Source organism: Bombina bombina, chromosome 5 (assembly GCF_027579735.1).
Source record: "Bombina bombina isolate aBomBom1 chromosome 5, aBomBom1.pri, whole genome shotgun sequence".
Taxonomy (NCBI): Eukaryota; Metazoa; Chordata; class Amphibia; order Anura; family Bombinatoridae; genus Bombina; species Bombina bombina.
Genome location: NC_069503.1, coordinates 203,835,537 through 203,854,381, shown reverse-complemented (window position 1 = coordinate 203,854,381; position 18,845 = coordinate 203,835,537). Strand labels below are relative to the sequence as shown.

Genomic DNA, 18,845 nt, shown 5'->3' with positions numbered 1-18,845 from the left:
GAAATGTATTAATATCATGATTCACAGACATAGAGCAAGACATTAAAAATAACAACAACAAAAAACAGAGAAACTTTCCAATTTTACTCCCATATCAGTTTGTCTTTTTATGGGAACACTTTCTAAGGCACCAACTCCTACTAAGTGTGTGCAAGACTTCATAGTATACTATCTACTGCTCCTTTACAAATCAGAATAAGAGTATTTACATTTTACTAGGCATGTGTCAATTATTCAATTCTACTTTATTCAATGGTTATATAATATAAAGCAATTCAATTGAGGATTTAAAGAGACAGTTTACCCTAATATTTCCCCCCTTTAATTTGTTCCCAATGATCCATGTAACTGCTGGAGTGTATGAAATTGTTTACAAATAGCTCCTTTACGTTAATATTGACATTTGAAATAGCTGATTTTGCCTTTGGTATCCATACCTATACTGAAAGTTTTTATACTTAAATATTGGCTATAGAATGATGTGTAAACATAAACAGCAGACTAAATTACACTCTGTGGGAGGTAGGAGAGATAAGCAATAACATGTTCATTTTCAATTCTCTCTAAGTATTGGTCTTTGTTATACAGACAGATATATTATAAAGAAGCATTCATGTGTACAAAAAGTGTCTTGTGGTTTCAAAGAACAAAATATCTATTTAATATACAAAAATAAACCCAAATAAGCAATTTCTCATACATTTTCTATTCTTCGGCTGATATTACAAGTCATTAGAAAAACATTAAGGGGAAAACAATTTTAGAATACACTGCCCCGTTAAGTTCTCTGTAAAGAAATACAAGTATCAGTATTGCAATGTGTGGAGCTGCATTGAAAAAAATCTGCACACAAAATAAATGTTTTTGAAAGCTTTAAATCAGTCCTTTTGTTTGCAACGTTTGCATTGTTTTACAGTACTGGGATTTACTGTGTGTGTTGGGTTTGATAAAAGGAAAGCCTTTTTTTTCTCTTATACATTTTTGTTTCTGCAATTTGTTTCTCATTTTTGAAGAGTAGACATTAAAACATGTATATTATTGAACTGTGATGTAAAAGCAACATCTAAATAAGTCTGAGGCTATAAAGTACAGGGCCCACACCCACTGTACTTTGTGTAACTGTAAATTACTCAGATGACTTAGCACCCTGTATGATATGGCTCATTGCTTCCCTTGTATTGTGTAATGGGATAAAGCTACAATAGAAATACAATTAGAATGTAATGTCATAAGTTCTCCAAGCTCTAAGAAATGTATTATTAAAAGCTGCATGATAAATATACAGTTTGCTTATGACTATGCTGAAGCAGAGTGAGTTCAATGCCAGTGTTCAGACAGTTGGGTGTTCAGGCAAACATTTCTAGCACATTAATTTTTTTTCACATCAGATATTACTTCTTTTTTTAAAAACTGTTTTAATATATTTTTTACAGTCTTTACCTTTTTTTTGTTCCTGTTGAACTTGTTTTTTTAACTGATCCTTTGTTTGCCATGAAATAAATTTTCTGTATAATTGCATGGCACACTTAGCAGAGGTAAAATATTAAGCTAGGCCATATGTAAGCTGTTATTGAGAAACCGATCTATCCATTTGTTGGAGTATACTCGGCAAGGCCATCCTACTTGCATGCTCAGTGGTTAATGTATGTGTTTGCATACAGATCATTTCAGTGGAATAATTTTAGGGATATTAATCATAGACTAGTTTTAGTCTTAATTTTGGGTTTTTAACCAGTGGCCAGTGCAATATTCAGAGCAGCGGAGGAATAAAGGAAGGAGAGGAGGGGTATTTTACAAATAAAAGCTGAAATTTGTTGTGGAATATGAGGTTCATTACCAGTACACCTGCCTCTTTAATATTCAGCCGAATTTGCAATATTCTAGAACCGCGCAAGGAAACTATATAAATCTTAATAAAAGCAGGAAATTGCATAGCAAAAATTCATATACTAATGCCAGAGTTTGTTTTCATATAACAGTATAAAATAAGGGTGCATCTTAGGTTTAAAGGGATTTGTTCAAGTAGGTCCCAGTAGTGCTTTGCTGCTTAAGCGCTGACTGTGTAACCATTGGGTTCATTTATGAAGTTCCTTATGTCCCCTCGGGGTGCAGACACGTTTATTTAAGAGGCAGCGGTCATAAGTCTTATGCTTCCAACCCCTCCACCACTTCAGAGTTGGCAGATTAAAATCACTTCAGGGGGATTGACAACCCCTTCTCTTGCATGATTGGTTGAGTGATAACATGGGGCAGGATTGCAATATTAAATTTCACTAGACAGTGCTGCATTGCTTGTATGCATTGCAGACGGACAGTTTCTCTGCCTGGGAACTTTTCTACCTATGTGATGTACCATTAAACAAAAAAATATACCCAGAAATGTCCCTGACTGTATTTATCTGTGAAGCAAACATCTGCTGCTGATAGAGCAATAGGCTAATATGGCACATTCTCTGGTGCATGTTCTGAGTGAATTACTAGTGGTGTGCATCCAAAAAGACCAATAACGTTGTCATAACATTTAAAAGAAGCATTTTGTAATCACAGCTAATTTGCTGTAATGACTTTAATCTAGTACTTTTGAGTTGCCACCTTTTTGTCCCTTTAAACTCATATTTTCATTGAATGTAATGAATGTTATATACTTTGTGATAGTTATAGTAAGTAACTACTGTTTTATATAAAAGACTTCAGGTAATGCCATGGAGTCCTAAGAGGGGGTGGGCTGAATGTTAAAGTCATACTATGGGTTAATAATAACAATAGAACTCGGTAAAGATTGCACTGTATAGTCACAAAACCACTTTGTATACCGTAGACCACATGGGCTGTGTTTTACATATGGGTCACTCTTGTTATTCAGACCATTTTTTGAGGCTTTTAAATCTGCATGTACTACTTATTAAGTCATTAATTACATTTCTTTTTTATTAATCTTTGTCCGTTAAACCTTTTTATTAGATCAAGTGGAGATTATATTTTGTTAGTGTTTGAAAGTAAAGCTATGGTGGCACAGCAAACCAAAGTTACTTCGCAAGATCACAGGTTGTAGGGCCATCTCCATTTGTCATCTGTCTGAGTTTAATAAACTGAGTATCATTGGGTTGTAATAACTACTAATTATTAGCTGCCCATCTATGCTGCTTTTAGTGCCATTATGGAGAAGAGAATTCTATAATTGGCTCAACAATTATTATCTAATTTGACGAAACAGTAAGGATATGAGGTCTGTGGTTATTTTCTGTCATATTGATTTTCCCTTTGCTTTTGAATACTAATGAGTGGTGTTTAGTGCTGTAGATGACCTTTTTTTGAACCCACCAAAAATAGTTTTTAAATAAAGTTTTTTGTTGTTGTTGTTGTTCTGCTGTACTTAATGCAAACAATTGGGTGTGTGACAAGTAATGCAAAAATGTCTTCATTTCTCCACCAGGAAAGCTATGGACCAGAAGTATGAAGGTTGCTTACAACATACTGCATAAACTGGGAACAAAACAAGAACCGATGGTTAGGCCCGGAGATAGAGTAAGCTCACACAATTAATAATATGTTTGTAAAAAAATTAACAAGTAACAACAACTATATTTTGTGCTTCTGAGCTACAAATGTTTAATTATTTTGTTTACTTGAACACATAATCATTATATTATAAAAGGCCAGGTATGTTTGTCTGATGCAGTCATGCGCAATAGAGACTGCAGCGCAAGACAAACATACCTGGCCGTAAGGAAGGATCAGTCAGTGACCGATGGCTGCGTGCGTGACTTCAAAAGACAGCGAGGATCAGTGTCTGACTGTGCGTGTGGTCATGCGCATTAGAGACTGCGCGAGACAGGCCTTAACCCCTCTGCCGCAATCTCGCTAAAAGTAGCTACTCTGTGTCCCTCTCTGCATCGGGCAGCGGTGGTGCCGTTGGAGGGAGGCAGGTGAGCGGCCCATCACTGGAGGGGGGCACCGCTGCACTACAAAAAAATAAAATGTCGAGTGAGGCAAGGAAGAAGGGAGGGAGAGGAGATCCAAGTGGATGGGGATTTTGGCCTGTGTACACAGGCTTTAGGACGTGGGCCTTGGATGGCTTTTTGCGAAGGTACTTAAAGCATTATTTGTGATAGCTTGTCAATTGTTTTTTAGGTTCACCTGGATGAACCTGTTAATTTGACATTTGACAAAAGTGCAAATGGGCACCGAAATGTTATGTCCCTTTTAATGTGTTTATAATAAACGCTATGTTTTATTAAAGATATATATGCACGCATACATATATATATATATATATATATATATGTGTATATATATATATATATATATATGTGTATATATATATATATATATATATATACATATACAGTAATGTACTTTTTATGTGTTTATATGTCTGTAAATACATATATACACACATAATACATATGTACACATAAATACATATATACACACATAAATACATATGTACACATAACTACATATATACAAACATAAATACATATGTACACATAAATACATATGTACACATAACTACATATGTACACATAACTAAATATATACACACATAAATACATATGTACACATAAATACATATGTACACATAAATACATAGGTACACATAACTACATATATACAAACATAAATACATATGTACACATAAATACATATATACACATAACTACATATATACAAACATAAATACATATGTACATATAAATACATATATACACATAAATACATAGGTACACATAACTACATATATACAAACATAAATACATATGTACACATAAATACATATGTACACATAACTACATATATACAAACATAAATACATATGTACACATAAATACATATGTACACATAAATACATATGTACACATAAATACATATGTACACATAACTATATATGTACACATAAATACATATATACAAACATAAATACATATGTACAAACATAAATACATATGTACACAAACACACATATATACACACATAAATACATATGTACACATAAATACATATGTACACACATATAAACATATACCTGAGAATCATTTGTATTAGTGTCATTTTTTTTACTTTTAAATGTATTTTTGATTTGTTTTGTAAAACATTTTTTGTTTTGCGAAACAGTTAACCATAGCACTGAGGTCGCCTTATCAATTACGTTTAAGCTATAGTGTTTTTTTTGTTTTGTTTTTTTTTTACAAGCGACACATTCAAAGTGTGCAAACAGCTGCAATGAACCCGATATTGCTCGTGAGTAACTGTTAGCGCGTCACTCGTAATGTGGCCCTGAGTCATTACCAGATGGTACAAACACCTTAGGCTGTCTGAGCAAGTGCTTTATATAAACACATCCGGAATGTTAGCAATATTTTAGATGGAGTTTAATTCATCAGTAATGAAGATGTGCTTTAACTTTAACTTTTTTAATGTAGTGCTTAAATTCAAATACAACCCGCTCCCTCCGCCCACTTTAAAAGTATTTTTTTGGTGAACTAACGGTTTGAACTGTTCTCCAATCAGCGCTCTAGCCATACGGCACTCTGGAAGTGGACCATTAGAGTGTGGGCTATTTCAATTTCAGCGCTACATTAAAAAGTAAGTTAAAGCACATATTCATTACAACTGATACATTAATATTCATCTAAAATGTCGCTAACATTCCGGATCTCTTTAAACAAAGGGAAAAGTTTATCATCAGTTTAAAGTGATATGAAACCCAAAAAAACATATTAATGGTAACAATTAATTTTGCTGCAGGTTATTAAAAATGTGATATAATGTGTTGCTGAATTTTAACCATAAATCAGATTGAGAAATAATTTAATGTTTTTATATAAATTGCTTAGTTATGCATAATAAACTACTATACAATATATTTTCATAATTTTCCCCTCCTTTTCAAATAATTTAACTCTGAAAATTGAGAGATTTCTAATTCTCAGAACTAGGGACAATACACTGTAAAATTGTTTTTATATGAATGTATTTTCAACAACTTGTTATACCAGTTGCAGAGTATAAAATGTATGAGAAATTGCATTTTCAGGTTTATTTGTGTATACGAAGTAGCTAGTTTTGTGCTTTTAAACCACAGCCTATTACAATGGGTTGAGCTTCAGGTAATATCAGATCTCATTATGTTATCACTTTTATGTACACAGACTTGATTCCTTATCTTATATTTGTCTAGAAAACCAAAGCTCAATACTTAAGTAATAAAATGATAATTTTCCATTGTTCTCTCTAACTATCATGCCCCCCACTGAGAGTGTAATCTCTTCTGCTGGCTGTGTTTACTTAGGCTATTAAATAGAATATACTCCAGTATAGAAACTTTCAGTATAGGTTGGGCTACCACAGGCTAAATCAGCTATTTCAAATGCCAAATTATGGGTAAAGGATCTACCTGTAAACAATTTAAAACACTCCAGCAGGTAAAATGAATCATTGGGAACAATTTAAAGGGGAGAACATTTTTGGGGGAACTGTCCCTTTAAAGTTTAGATATCATTGACAGGAATGCATTTATAAAATGAATCTCTGCAAAGTCCATAAAAAGGTTTAAAGTGATTATATTTATTTATTTTAAACTTAATTGTTTAGAGGAGAGAAAAAAGGCCTATATTGTTGTAGCAACCCAGCGTATCAGCGTGTTCTGCAAAATATCATTGCACCATGAAAGCATAATTATCTTTCATCTACAATAATTACATATTCCTGCTCATTGAGAGGACAGGATTAAGCAAAGTCTTAGTGTGCAGATGGAACGCATAGAAGTTTTTTCTGAATATCATTTTAATGTGCTAGTTTTTCTTTCTGGTTGTTTATTTTTCTTGGTCATTGTTGGGAGTGAGAAAAGCCAACCCATTAATTTGCAGTAGAACTATCCTTAAATAACATATATTTTTAATTACCCTTGTATGATTACAAGGTTTTTATAGTAATTATGTAGTGCAACATTTTATATGTTCTGCTTAGATGTGTCCCACCCAGTCGGATGCTCATGTTTGTTCTATGCTTTTGAGAGGTCTCATTTTATTAATGAGCCTACATCAGTATATGTTTTTTTTTTTTTTTAAAAGCTTTATTGCATGAACAGTTATAACTTTACAACGTGAGTACAGTACATTGACATGATATGGTTACATCTTACATTGCTTTATATGTATTATTTATTATAATAACGTTTCAAATGGTAATTAGGTATTTGAGATAATAGCCCATTATACTTTATACTAAGCATCCATGTACTGTGTAACATTTGCAACATGTCCGAAGTGGTTCACATGTTATTCTGACAAGAGCATTACAGGTAATAAAGAAGGAAGAGAAGAAAGAGAAGAGAAAGAGAGGGAAAAGTGACCATAGACTGTAATAGAGTGGAGGTAGAAGGGGAAAAAAAAAAAAAAGGGAAGGCGGCATATTTGACACCTTTCCTAGGCTGTCACAAGATCCAATATGCTCTTCCATTATTGTCTGTATCTTATACGCCTCTGCCTTCCCAGATCAACATCATATACTCATATGTTTCCATTTTGCCAGATTTCATATAATGGAACCGTTCTAAGCTTAATAGGTCCCTGACCCCAGTCTTCCACTCCCCCAGAGTCGGGGCCTGCAGGGACTTCCAGTGTTTCGGGATAAGTCCCTTTGCACAATTCAAAAACAAGAGGAACAAGTGCCGTTTCGCTTCTTCAACAAGCTTCGGAATTTCGTGATAAATGAGGTACTTAGGATTGGGAAGCAAAATCATTTTCAGGAGCCTGCTGGCTTCCCCAAATACTCCCTCCCAAAATGGCTGCACAAGGGGGCACCGCCACCATAAGTGTAAAAGCGAACCCTCCTCTCCACAGCCCCTCCAACACTCCCCGTCCAGGTGATGGTATATCTTTCTCAGCCTCTGCTGAGTCATGTACCACCTACTTAGGAATTTGAAATGCATTTCTTGTAAACGCATCGATACCGAGGCTTTTTTCGCTTTACTAAAAATTGCTTTCCAAGCCAAAGAGTCAAACTCAACACCCAATTCTCTGTGCCATGCCGCTACGTATGTGGGCCTAGTTTCTCCATCCCCCTCAATTAGTATTTTATATAGTATAGAGATTAAGTGGCGCGGAAAGGTTAGTGAGGTACACAGTCCCTCAAAAGGAGTTTTCTGTCTGTACAGAAGTTCTCTGTTCCGTGCTTTGTTGACAAAATGTGTCAACTGCGCAACCCGAAACCATGAGGAAAACATCCGAGGATTCCATTCCGCCAATTCAGCTTGTGGCTTGAGACGGTCTTGATTAAGGACATTAGATATGGCCACTGCAGAAAGTGCATAAGCTGGCCCCGGGGGTGTGTTTCCTATCTGCCATGCCAGTGTCGGGATTTTCGCATACCGGAATAACCGGTGCAGTGGGTGAGGAGATATAACCCCTGGTTTTAATTAGTTTATCCCATTCGCGGAACACATCATCAATGAGCGGATACAGTGAGATGCATTAGGACGGGTTTCCTGTGCTTATCCAAGCCAAGGAGCCGACATTGCCTCTCTGTAGAATCTCTCTATCTAGTCCTATCCAGGCCTTGTCTGATGATCCATGGCACCATTCTACAATTCGCTGGAGAATCATTGCTCTATGATATTCAACCAACAAAGGCACTCCCGCACCCCCCCCATCCCCTGGGCAAGTACATGGTTTTTTTTGCTAATCCTAGGTCTCAGGTCTTTCCAGATATAGGATTCAAATTATCATTTGAATTTGATGGATCCAGTGCTCGGCTGCTGCCTAGGGGAATTGTTTGCATAATATAGAGTACTCTGGGCAGACACATTCATCTTTTTGTCACATGGATTCCTCCCCATCCATGAGATGGATTTATTTTTCCATGATGCCAAGTCTCCAGCAATGGCGTCTCTGATATTTTTTGTAGTTGATGCTCACAATTTCCCTAAGTGAGGGAGCAAGCCAGATGCCAAGATAGCCCCAATTGTTTCTCAGCAACTCTCAAGGACATCCATGGATCTGCCTCTCAAAAGCCTCATATGACATGGTGATATTCAAATCTCCGATTTTGAGAGATTGAGTGAGAAGTCCGAGACTCGGCCAAAGCCTCAAACCTCTTTCAGTGCCGCCTTCAGAGAACACCATTATCAGTCAGGGTCATAAGCACGTCAACTGCGTACATAATTAATTTATGTTCTGTCTCCCCCACTTGTAAGCCACAGACAGCTGGTATTAGCTCTTATCTTGCTGGCCAAAGGTCTCCATCACTAGAGCAAACAACAGAGGAGAGAGCGGGCACCCCTGTCTCGTCCCGTTGGGAGATCGTGAAGGGCCTAGATAGCATCCCATTCACTCTAACTCGCGCACTTGGATTGGAGTACAAAGAAAGTAACCCCATTAGACAAAAGCGGGGGACCGAGCCCCACCTTCACCAAAGTATGGCGCATAAAGGACCAGTTGACCCGGGTCGAAAGCCTTTTCCGCATCCGTTGATACAAGTACCAACGGCGCAGAATCGGCGATGCGCAGGCAGTGATCAGCTGGAGGACCCTAAGAGCATTGTCCCGTGCCTCTCGAGCGGAATAAGGCCTGCTTGGTCCGTGAAATCAACTGAGGTAAATAATTTTTAGGAGGCGGTTTGCCATGACCTTTGCTAAGATCTTAACATCAACGTTAAGGAGAAGATTGGTCTATAGCTGCCTGGTTTGACTCACTGATTTATTCGGTTTGGGAATGACCGAAAATGAAGGCCTCCAGGCATCGGACGGGGCAGGACCGGGTCACCTGTGAGGCGATTAAACAAGTGAAGCAAACGAGGCACAAGGATGTCTGCAAAGACTTTGTAGTAACGCGACCCGATCCCATCAGGGCCCGGGGCTTTTTACCAATTTAAGGCTCTTGATAGCCTCTTTTATCTCTTCTGACTCGAAGGGAGCTTCGAGATGTTCCGTCTCGTCCTCCGACAATCGCGGCATATCTATGTCTTCTAGATAGTCTATGATTTCCTGTTCGCGAATTGCAATCAAACCGAAGTCGCTCCCCCCTTCCTCTCTCGAGTGAATATTGTAGAGGGAATCATAAAAGTTTTCCAAAGGTGTTAGCGATTGACTGCCCATCTTATGTATCATTCCAGATCATCTATGGAGGCTCAAAGACGTATGAGTTAAGTCTTTTCCGTGCGAGCCGCAGAGCCAAGAGCTTCTCCACGCCTTATTACCCTGTTCAAAAAACCTCTGGCCGGCAAGACGAGTTGCTTTTTGTTGTTGTGTCCTCCTGGCAAATGCCCTCAGCAAAGCTGATCTGGCCTCCATAAGCTCCTCCCGCAGCCCGTTGTCATTAGGGCTATTTTTATGGGCCGCCTCCCTCTGAGCTACTTGTGTCAGTAAGTTTGCATATGTCTCTCTTTTAGTTCTACGCAAAGCAGCGCAGTGCCGCATCAAAATGTCTCTAAGCACACATTTGTGCGCTTCCCAGACAGTGAAGCTATCCACCTCATCATCTGTATTTAGTCGAAAGTATTCCTCAAGTTTTTCCTGTAGCTGTTGTACCAGGAGCTGGTCATTTAGGAGATACTCATCCAGTCTCCAGATATAAGGTGTTATTGGGGAGTCTGGCCAATCAATTGAGCATCGGACCGGAGCATGGTCTGACCACGTGATTGTAGCAATGTCACTGCTGGTTATAGTTGCCAGGCCTGCGGAGTCTGCGAATAGATAATCTATCCTCATATATTTCCTATGAGGATGCGAGTAGAAAGTGTAGTTTTTAATTGAGGGATGATAGGTACGCCAGACATCATGCACCACGAGGTCCGCGAGAGACCTGGTGAGATGTTTAATCACCCTATGGGGAGCGCTGGACAAGCCATCAGAAGTATCCAGGATAGGTTCCAGGGACACGTTGAAGTCCCCCCCTAAATAAAGAACGCCCCTCTGTATCTCCATGATTTGCAACATGACTTTTTTGAAAAACAAGTCCTGTGCTTTATTAGGAAAATATAGATTGGCTAGGGTCACCGGCCTATTATGTAATCTGCCCGTCAGGATTAGGTACCTACCATTTGGGTCTCCAATCATTTGTTCTAGCTGAAAGGGTATTGTGGAGCGGAGAAGTATTCCCACGCCATTTTTTTTGGACGGTCCAGAGGCAAGGTAAGCAGTCGGAAAGTGCCTGTTAAACCATTTCGGTTCCTTCCTTTTGGAGAAGTGTGTCTCCTGGATAAAGACTATGTCTCCACCCATCCTATGAAGGTCTCGGGTCACTATAGATCTCTTATTTGGACCATTAAGGCCCTTAACATTGATGGTGATAAGTTCAATTGTGTTGCATCTCGCTGACGTATGTGCGCGAGCCATTGGTAAGTTAACTATTGTACACATGCGAGGGAGGGAAAAAAAAAAAAAAAAAAGGGGGAGGGAGAAAAGGAGGAGAGGGTAAAGCTTAGCTAAGCAAAGAGTATAGCTGAAACAGTAAGGCGTTCAGGTAGAGGAACGGAAGAAAAAGAAGGAAAGGGGTCAGAGGCCTAGTGTAGACCAAGACTGAGAATAAGAGATCACCCCTCTCAAAGGGAAAAGTGGGCTAGGTTTGTGTTGGGAAGAATATCAACCAAGCCAAGAGAAAACACAGATAACAATTAACCGGAGGTAGTAACCTCATCACTCTAATAAATGTAATATCAACAGAAAAATAAACTTTGTTGGTAATCATGACCCAGAAAATACATGTAAATAGTATTGTTAGGACTGAGCATACATTTAACCAGAACCACAAAAATCAGTTGCAATCCCCCTGCCCGCCCGAGAAAGCCTTAACAAAGGAAGACTCTCAACCCTGCAAATAACCGCTTATCAAACACTTCTATGTCTCACCTTATACTTTATCTGCTTATCTGTCCTGGCTGTAGTGATTCTAATTCGAGAGTGTAAGGCAATGTTGAATGGTCATATAGTGTACGGGAACTAAAGTGTACCTCATTCCCACACTCCTGCTACTATTGTGCCCCTAGGATGATAAGGAGGGGGGAATCCCCCATATCCGGCTAGGTATGTCACTCCAACTCCCCCAAACTTCAGAGGCTTCAGTAAGTAAGAGGTATGCAAACCTTTTGAACCATGATAGAATATTAGGCTTGAAGACTGTCTAACCCTCAAGCCTCCATTCTCATCAGTGTTAGAGGAAGAGAGCAAGCCTGAGATACCTATTAATATATAAACATTAGAATTATAACCTTTTATATCTCTCTTATGAACCCCAACTAACCTAACAATTCCTCACCCTCCCAGAAAGAGCCCAAGAAACCCTAAGTGTGAGAACCCTTCTTCTTCCTCTCCTTAACTCTCTCTTACTCCATCCCTTCCTCTCCTTCCCACCCCTCTTCTTTCTTACCTCATTCCTTCCCTCCCCCTTTTTCTCTCTTATACCTTGTTCCCACATCTCTATTCCTATTGCGCTTTAAATTGGTAAGGAGGGGCAGTACCCAAATATGAAGTGGGCGTGTTACTCTCATCCTCTTAAGTTAAACCTTTTGAACTCTGTGGGGAGTGATAGTGCACCAGACCCAGGAGGTCCTCTAGCCCTCATGCTTCCCATCCCGTCAATGCTAGTGAAGTGGAGCAGACATGAGATACATATTAGAATAGCCACATTAGGGATATGACATTTTTACAATCCTCATAGGGACCCCAACTAACCCCCGCACCTCCCCCCCCAAATAAGCTTAAAACATCCTAAGTATGTATACAGTGCTCTGCAAATGATATTTAATTATCTATTATGACAAAATCAATTCACATATAATTCAGCAGCCCAGGGGGTTGTTCCATTGCAATAGCAGAACACTCAGTCTGATAACAACACAGCCTCAAGAAAACTGAAATGGTTATTCCGTATACAACCTGTACTGTGCATCTACAGGGATACACGTAGGTCCATCTTTATTGTAGCAGGTTGTAGAGAGTCCCATATTGATCAAGAACTCCTGAACTTGATGCCACTGAAAAGAAGAAAAAGAAAAAACTCACACAGCAAACGTTAAACTCCTCCTGGGAGGCAAATAAGGACTACCCTGTATTAGAGCACTGCAGTGGTGAACAATACACAGTCAGGTTCTCCAGGGAGACTAGATATCCTCAGGGCTAGCAAAGGGATCCATAGAAAGTTATTGAATAAGCTCATTCGTGGCTCAAGTCAACAGCAATTATTCCAACTCCCGAGCTGCATCAGGTCCAGGTTGTCTTATATCTGCAACTATATTTGGAGGGGTGATTTGTACACCTAGGGCCCGGCTGAAGGCAGGGAGGTCAGCTGGAGATCTGAAGATGGCAGACGCCCCATTTTTAGAGGCAATTAGACAGGTAGGGAATCCCCACCTATACGGGATCTGTTGCTCCTTGAGTCTTGATGTTATGTAGCGTAGATCTCGTCGTTTCTGGAGAGTTGCCGGACACAGATCGGTGAAAACCTGTATTTCTGTCCCCTCAAAGTGCAGGGGGTGTTTGTTTCTTGCATGTCGGAGTATGTCTTCTTTATCCTTATATGATAGAAGCTTAATAATGATGTCTCTGGGGGGTGCTCTGGCTGGTGGTCTAGGTCTGAGCGCACGGTGTGCTCTTTCAACTTGAATCTCCACAGCATCCGGCATATCCTTGAGAAATTTGAAGAATTCTTGGATGTAGTGGTTTATATCAGGCGGATTTACAGACTCAGGCACTCCCCGTAGCCGCAGATTATTCCGCCTGCTCCTATTTTCCAAGTCCTCAATTCTGTCAGTCAAGGACTGCACAGTTGCTTCTTGCGATTGTATACAGCTAGCCTGTTGCTGTAAATCTGAACGTATAACTTCCTGGGTTTCTTCCATTTGCGCAACCCTGCGATCCACAGCAACTATGTCCTTTTTTAGTTCCCCAAACATGAGTTTCACATCAATCATTGCTTCCTTTATATCATTTTTGGATGAGAGGTGCCTAATGTCCTCTTTGGTGACATAATTAGACATTATATGTTCTGAGCTCATCACCTGCACAGCAGCTGTCTGCCTTGTAGTTTCAGGGATTTCCCTAGATATACCTGGGACCACCTCAGAAGAGATCAGATAATTTTCCATGCTGGAGGATTGGGAACTCTTGGAGGGTTTTGGGCCTTTCCTGTTGGCCATCTTTAAGATCAGAGTAATGGGAGTCTCAAAAACCACTCCTTTATCAGCTGCTCAGATATGTGAGCTACATAACACAGGGAGAGTGGTTTTCAGGTGATTACTGTAACGTGTAGTGAGGATCTGCTCCAGTCACAGCCCAAGTTCAATAGATCCTCTCTAACTCCAAATAAACTTGAATTGTGTGAGGCTTTTCAGCAGATATGTTTAGGATAGGTCAGGGAGTGAGCCCGGTTGGTGTAAAATAGCTTATGTACTGCAGGGATACGGCCCGGTTCTCACTACTCCGCCTATGTAATGTGTTGCCGCTTCTGATAGTAATCTAAGCAGAGAGGTTATCTTATAACTGAAAATGTAGGCACTCACCCCCTGGATCAGTGGTGTTTAAGTTTCGTATATCACCGACAGCAACCGTCAATATAGCTTCGCGCCAAGTCAGACAGGTAGCAGCTGCGTCCCGATTTGCACAAGGCCCCAGACTCCGGCCCGCCACCGCTCCGTTCAGCTGTTTCTCCGTGCGCTCAAGCCGACCGAGGCAGAGGATCCAAGTGGCTATGGATTACGCCCGACAGCAAGGGCCTCCAGATATCTCCGGCACCCCCCTTCAGTGCAGTGTCTCGCCTTATGCTCTTTTACCCCTCAGTACCGCAATGAACACTCCTGGCCCCCTCCGGTCAACAGAGAGGTATCCCAAGAGTCAAAGTCCAAAGCAGACACCTTCAGGGTCAGTGAACAGTTGGTTCTGCCAAACTTAAGCGATTAAGGGTCAATCAGTACCATGTATTAGAGCTTTGAGGCTTCAGAGCTCGTCTAGTGTGCGGCCATCAGCAAGCGTGGCCAGGCTCCGCCCCAATTGTTCTACATCAGTATATGTTTTAACCCCACATATTCAAGTCCAGAGAGGTTAGTGTTACATTATATGCTACAGTACTGTTGAGTCAAGGTGGGTAGTAACAATATTGGGCTAGACTACAAGTGGAGCGCAATTTAGCACTCTCACTGGAGCATAAACTACACTAGATGGAGGTTTTTTGTGCGTTTTTCACTGGTATTACAAGTTTAAAGTAAAAAGTTTGCTTGCGAGCATTAACCCGGCGCATGCAAAAAAATATTGCGACCATGTTAACTTCTTTTTTTATAGAAGTAAATGGAAAGCACTAACTGAAAAAAAACCTAACACTTATATTTGTGCGCTAACCCGTCAGGAGTTATGAAAATGACACATTCCAATGTTTTTCACATACAGAAAAATTTACTTTTTATTGTGTGTTTATATATATATATATATATATATCTATCTATCTATCTATCTATCTATCTATATATATATATATATATATATATATATATATATATATTCCTATAGATATATAGGTATAGATATGTATTTTACATGAACAGTATCAGGTATATATAGAAATGTATATTTAATCATAAAAAGTACATTATTTTCTACGTTAAGAACAAAGAAATGTAAAATATGCGTTTTGCGATTTAGATTTAACGTGGTCGGGTTGGCACACATGAAATATAAAATTTGAAAAAAAAAATTATTACAAATTTTTAAACATACTGTAAAATATTCTAAATAATAGAATATATCTTTTTTTTTTACAGTATGAAAACCATGTCTATACTCAGGAAATTATCTATAAAAGGGAGTTGTCCCTTCGAGCTGCAAGATATCTCCTATAGAAAGTAATAGAGTTCAATAGAAAGATAAATTACAGGGAGTAGGAAGTGATTTAAAAAATGAAATCCTTCAGACAATATAAATCAAATGACTGTGCTTTCAGAGAATTGTATCTTGCAATGGCCTCTATTTCCATATGCATGCGTTCTTGTATAAGGATAATAATTGTTTTGTATATTCTGCCATAATCTGATACCTTTCAGTTTGCAAAAATAAAAAAACAGCAAGATTTGCAAGGGTAAAAAATGTAGACAAAAAATTCCAGACCTGGCGGAAAAATTTCAGCTGCGCCCATGGAATGCCCCTATTCAGCCCACTAGCAGAGGCAGGGAACTCATTTTAGAATAAGTATAACAAATTTTGTATTTTGCATCTGCAGTGTAGTTTTTTTTCCTATGTAATTTCTATACAAATATTAATGTTTCCAAAAAATACAAATTTGCAAAACAATTTTGTTAGTATTTTTAATGCAAATTTTAACTGCATATTTTTATTTCAATATTCTATGTATTTGTTTTATATAATTACTAAATTACTAATTTTTGCAAGCATATACTCCTTCGTGATGCACACTGTTCTCAAGGTAAAAATTGCCTTTAGAGAACTAAAAAGGGGGGGGGGGTCATAGTACTTGTGAGGTTTCTTAGAAAATCTGTCAAGCCCCACAAGCTTTAGATAGTAAAGCCAAAACGTTTTTCCCATCTCATTGTTTCATTCAAACCTTCTGGCAGATTTGAATCTTTCCTTCCTCTTCCAGAACCATCTTTAGAAATCTGAAGATGTTCCTCCACTAAATGTGTATGTTTCTATCAAATATACTCCTTGAAGGAAGGAAGTTCCTTCAAAGATTATATGGATAAGCAAACTGATGTAGCATTTACTAAATTTGGAAAAGGCTTTAGGTTCCTATATTTGAGCAGTTAAGTTTACTGTTTGTATGGTTTTTTTTTTTATGCCTCGGGATTTAATCCTGCATCATCCCTATACTGGTCATAATTTTGGATGAGACATGCCTTTTTAATTGACTACCTTATTCCTAATTGTTTTAACAAAGCATTGTGTTTGGTTGCTAATACTAAAGTCTTCTTTTTGAGGGTGCACTGGGTTTTATGGAAATTTACATAGTTGTAAAGTAATTTTTTTGGACCTAGCTCATAATTTGTTAAAGATACAGGATAAAAAGAAAAAGCCCAAGACTGGCTTCTCTCAAGACAAGAGGCCTTTCTTTTACATCAAAATATTTTTTTGTTATTAAAATATATAAAAGTAGTTTAGTACACAGAGCCTACTATTTTAATGCGCTTAATAAAATAGATCACTAAAAAATATATATATCTGTATGAAAACGTGCCTCTGGTTGATGCATTCATGTGATATGATTGACAGGGTTCCTATAGTTTGATATTGACACCTGGTGGTACTGTGCTTATTTGGTTCATAATCAGATTTAATTCTTGATATTTGGTTTATCAGTTATATTAACTCTAGGTTTGTTTATTCCTTCAGGTTGCCCTTGTATTTCCCAATAATGACCCTGCTGCGTTTATGGTAGCGTTCTATGGCTGCCTCCTGGCTGAGGTTGTTCCTGTTCCCATTGAAGTGCCACTTACAAGGAAGGTAAGGTGCTGTATGTGTAATAGTTGTATAGAAATAACTAGTGCCATTTATTGTTAGCTAATATTTACCTTTTATTGGATTTTGTTATATATAGTTGCAATATTAATGGGATATTCGTATTAAGAAAGAGAGACGTTGGGGTAATTAATTTGAAATGTTTCATGTCATTTTAGTTTTTATAACAGAACTATAAATGAAATATAAATACCCTCCCTACTCCTGCGGCCTCCCATGGATCCTCCATCAAACAAATATACATATTAGATGTATCAGTGATTATAAAAGGAATATCCACATTCCATTATACAGAAGAGTGACTCATGTATGAACCCACAAAGAAGTCAAGTCTTCTTCCTCTTCTACGTTTCAGCAAAACCGCGCATTCTTCAGGGATTAGTAATTCCATGACCATAGTATTATTTGCTCCTGAAGTAGACAAGATTTTTGTTTTGTTTTTTGTGCATAGAGCGTGCTCCCGTTTTGTCTCATTTTGTGAGAACTAATGAAATTGTGAGGGATATTACTCCAGTTCTAACATATATGTATTTTTGTTTATTTCCATGTGTGACTTAAGAAGGCTTAGTTCCTCTGGGGTTGCTAGTTCAACTGCACTTCTGTGTAGTGACATGTACCTGGATAGTTTTTATAACCACTGGTGCTTCCAATAAAATGTTCCTATAACAAATAGGGCTGACATCATATTGATCATGGCAGTGCTGGGAAAGTGTTAATTTAAACTTGTATAGCATTGGTCTTATAAATAGAATCACTTAAAGGGAAAGTAAACACCAGATTCTTATATAAAATATTTAGTTATGTGTAATGAAACAACTTTGTAGTATACAATCATGATTTATTTTGCCCCTTTTTCATTTAATTCAGCTCTAAAAATTGAGGATTTTCTAATTTTCAAAACTTTAAATCCACCCTACTGACTTCTCAAGGCTAACTCTGCTACAATGTAAAATGTTTAGACTTGACTAATATGTTCTACAGCAACGCAACAGAAATGTCTTGTAATTACAAGGTGTTTACTGCCCCTTTTATTGAGTTATCTCTAAGATCTACGTTGATTACTTTTTAGGCTGCTTCTCAGTAGCGCATTCACATTACAGTGTATCCTTTTCTTTCATGTAAGTGGCAAGAGTCCATGAGCTAGTGACATATGGGATATACATTTCTACCAGGAGGGGGCAAAGTTTCCCAAACCTCAACATGCCTATAAATACACCTCCCATCGCACACAATCTTCAGTTTTACAAACTTTGCCTCCCTGTGGAGGTGGTGAAGCAAGATGTCGTATCCTTTACCTGTGGCTAATTTAGAGTTTTGGAAAAAAGTTCCTAAGGTTGATGGGGCTATTTCCACTCTTGTCAAACATACTACTATTCCTATGGAAGATAGT

At 38.3% G+C, this 18,845-nt stretch overlaps 1 protein-coding gene across 2 annotated transcripts in view; it reads left to right on the top strand.

The window, feature by feature from the left end:
* Window positions 1-18,845, top strand: part of DIP2C (disco interacting protein 2 homolog C) — a 911,498-nt gene that overhangs the window by 528,590 nt on the left and 364,063 nt on the right. For both annotated transcript variants that reach the window (XM_053713839.1, XM_053713838.1), the window contains 2 exons: window positions 3,434-3,525; window positions 17,330-17,440. In XM_053713839.1, the coding sequence (XP_053569814.1) occupies window positions 3,434-3,525; window positions 17,330-17,440 (203 nt within the window). The remainder of the gene's footprint in view (window positions 1-3,433; window positions 3,526-17,329; window positions 17,441-18,845) is intronic.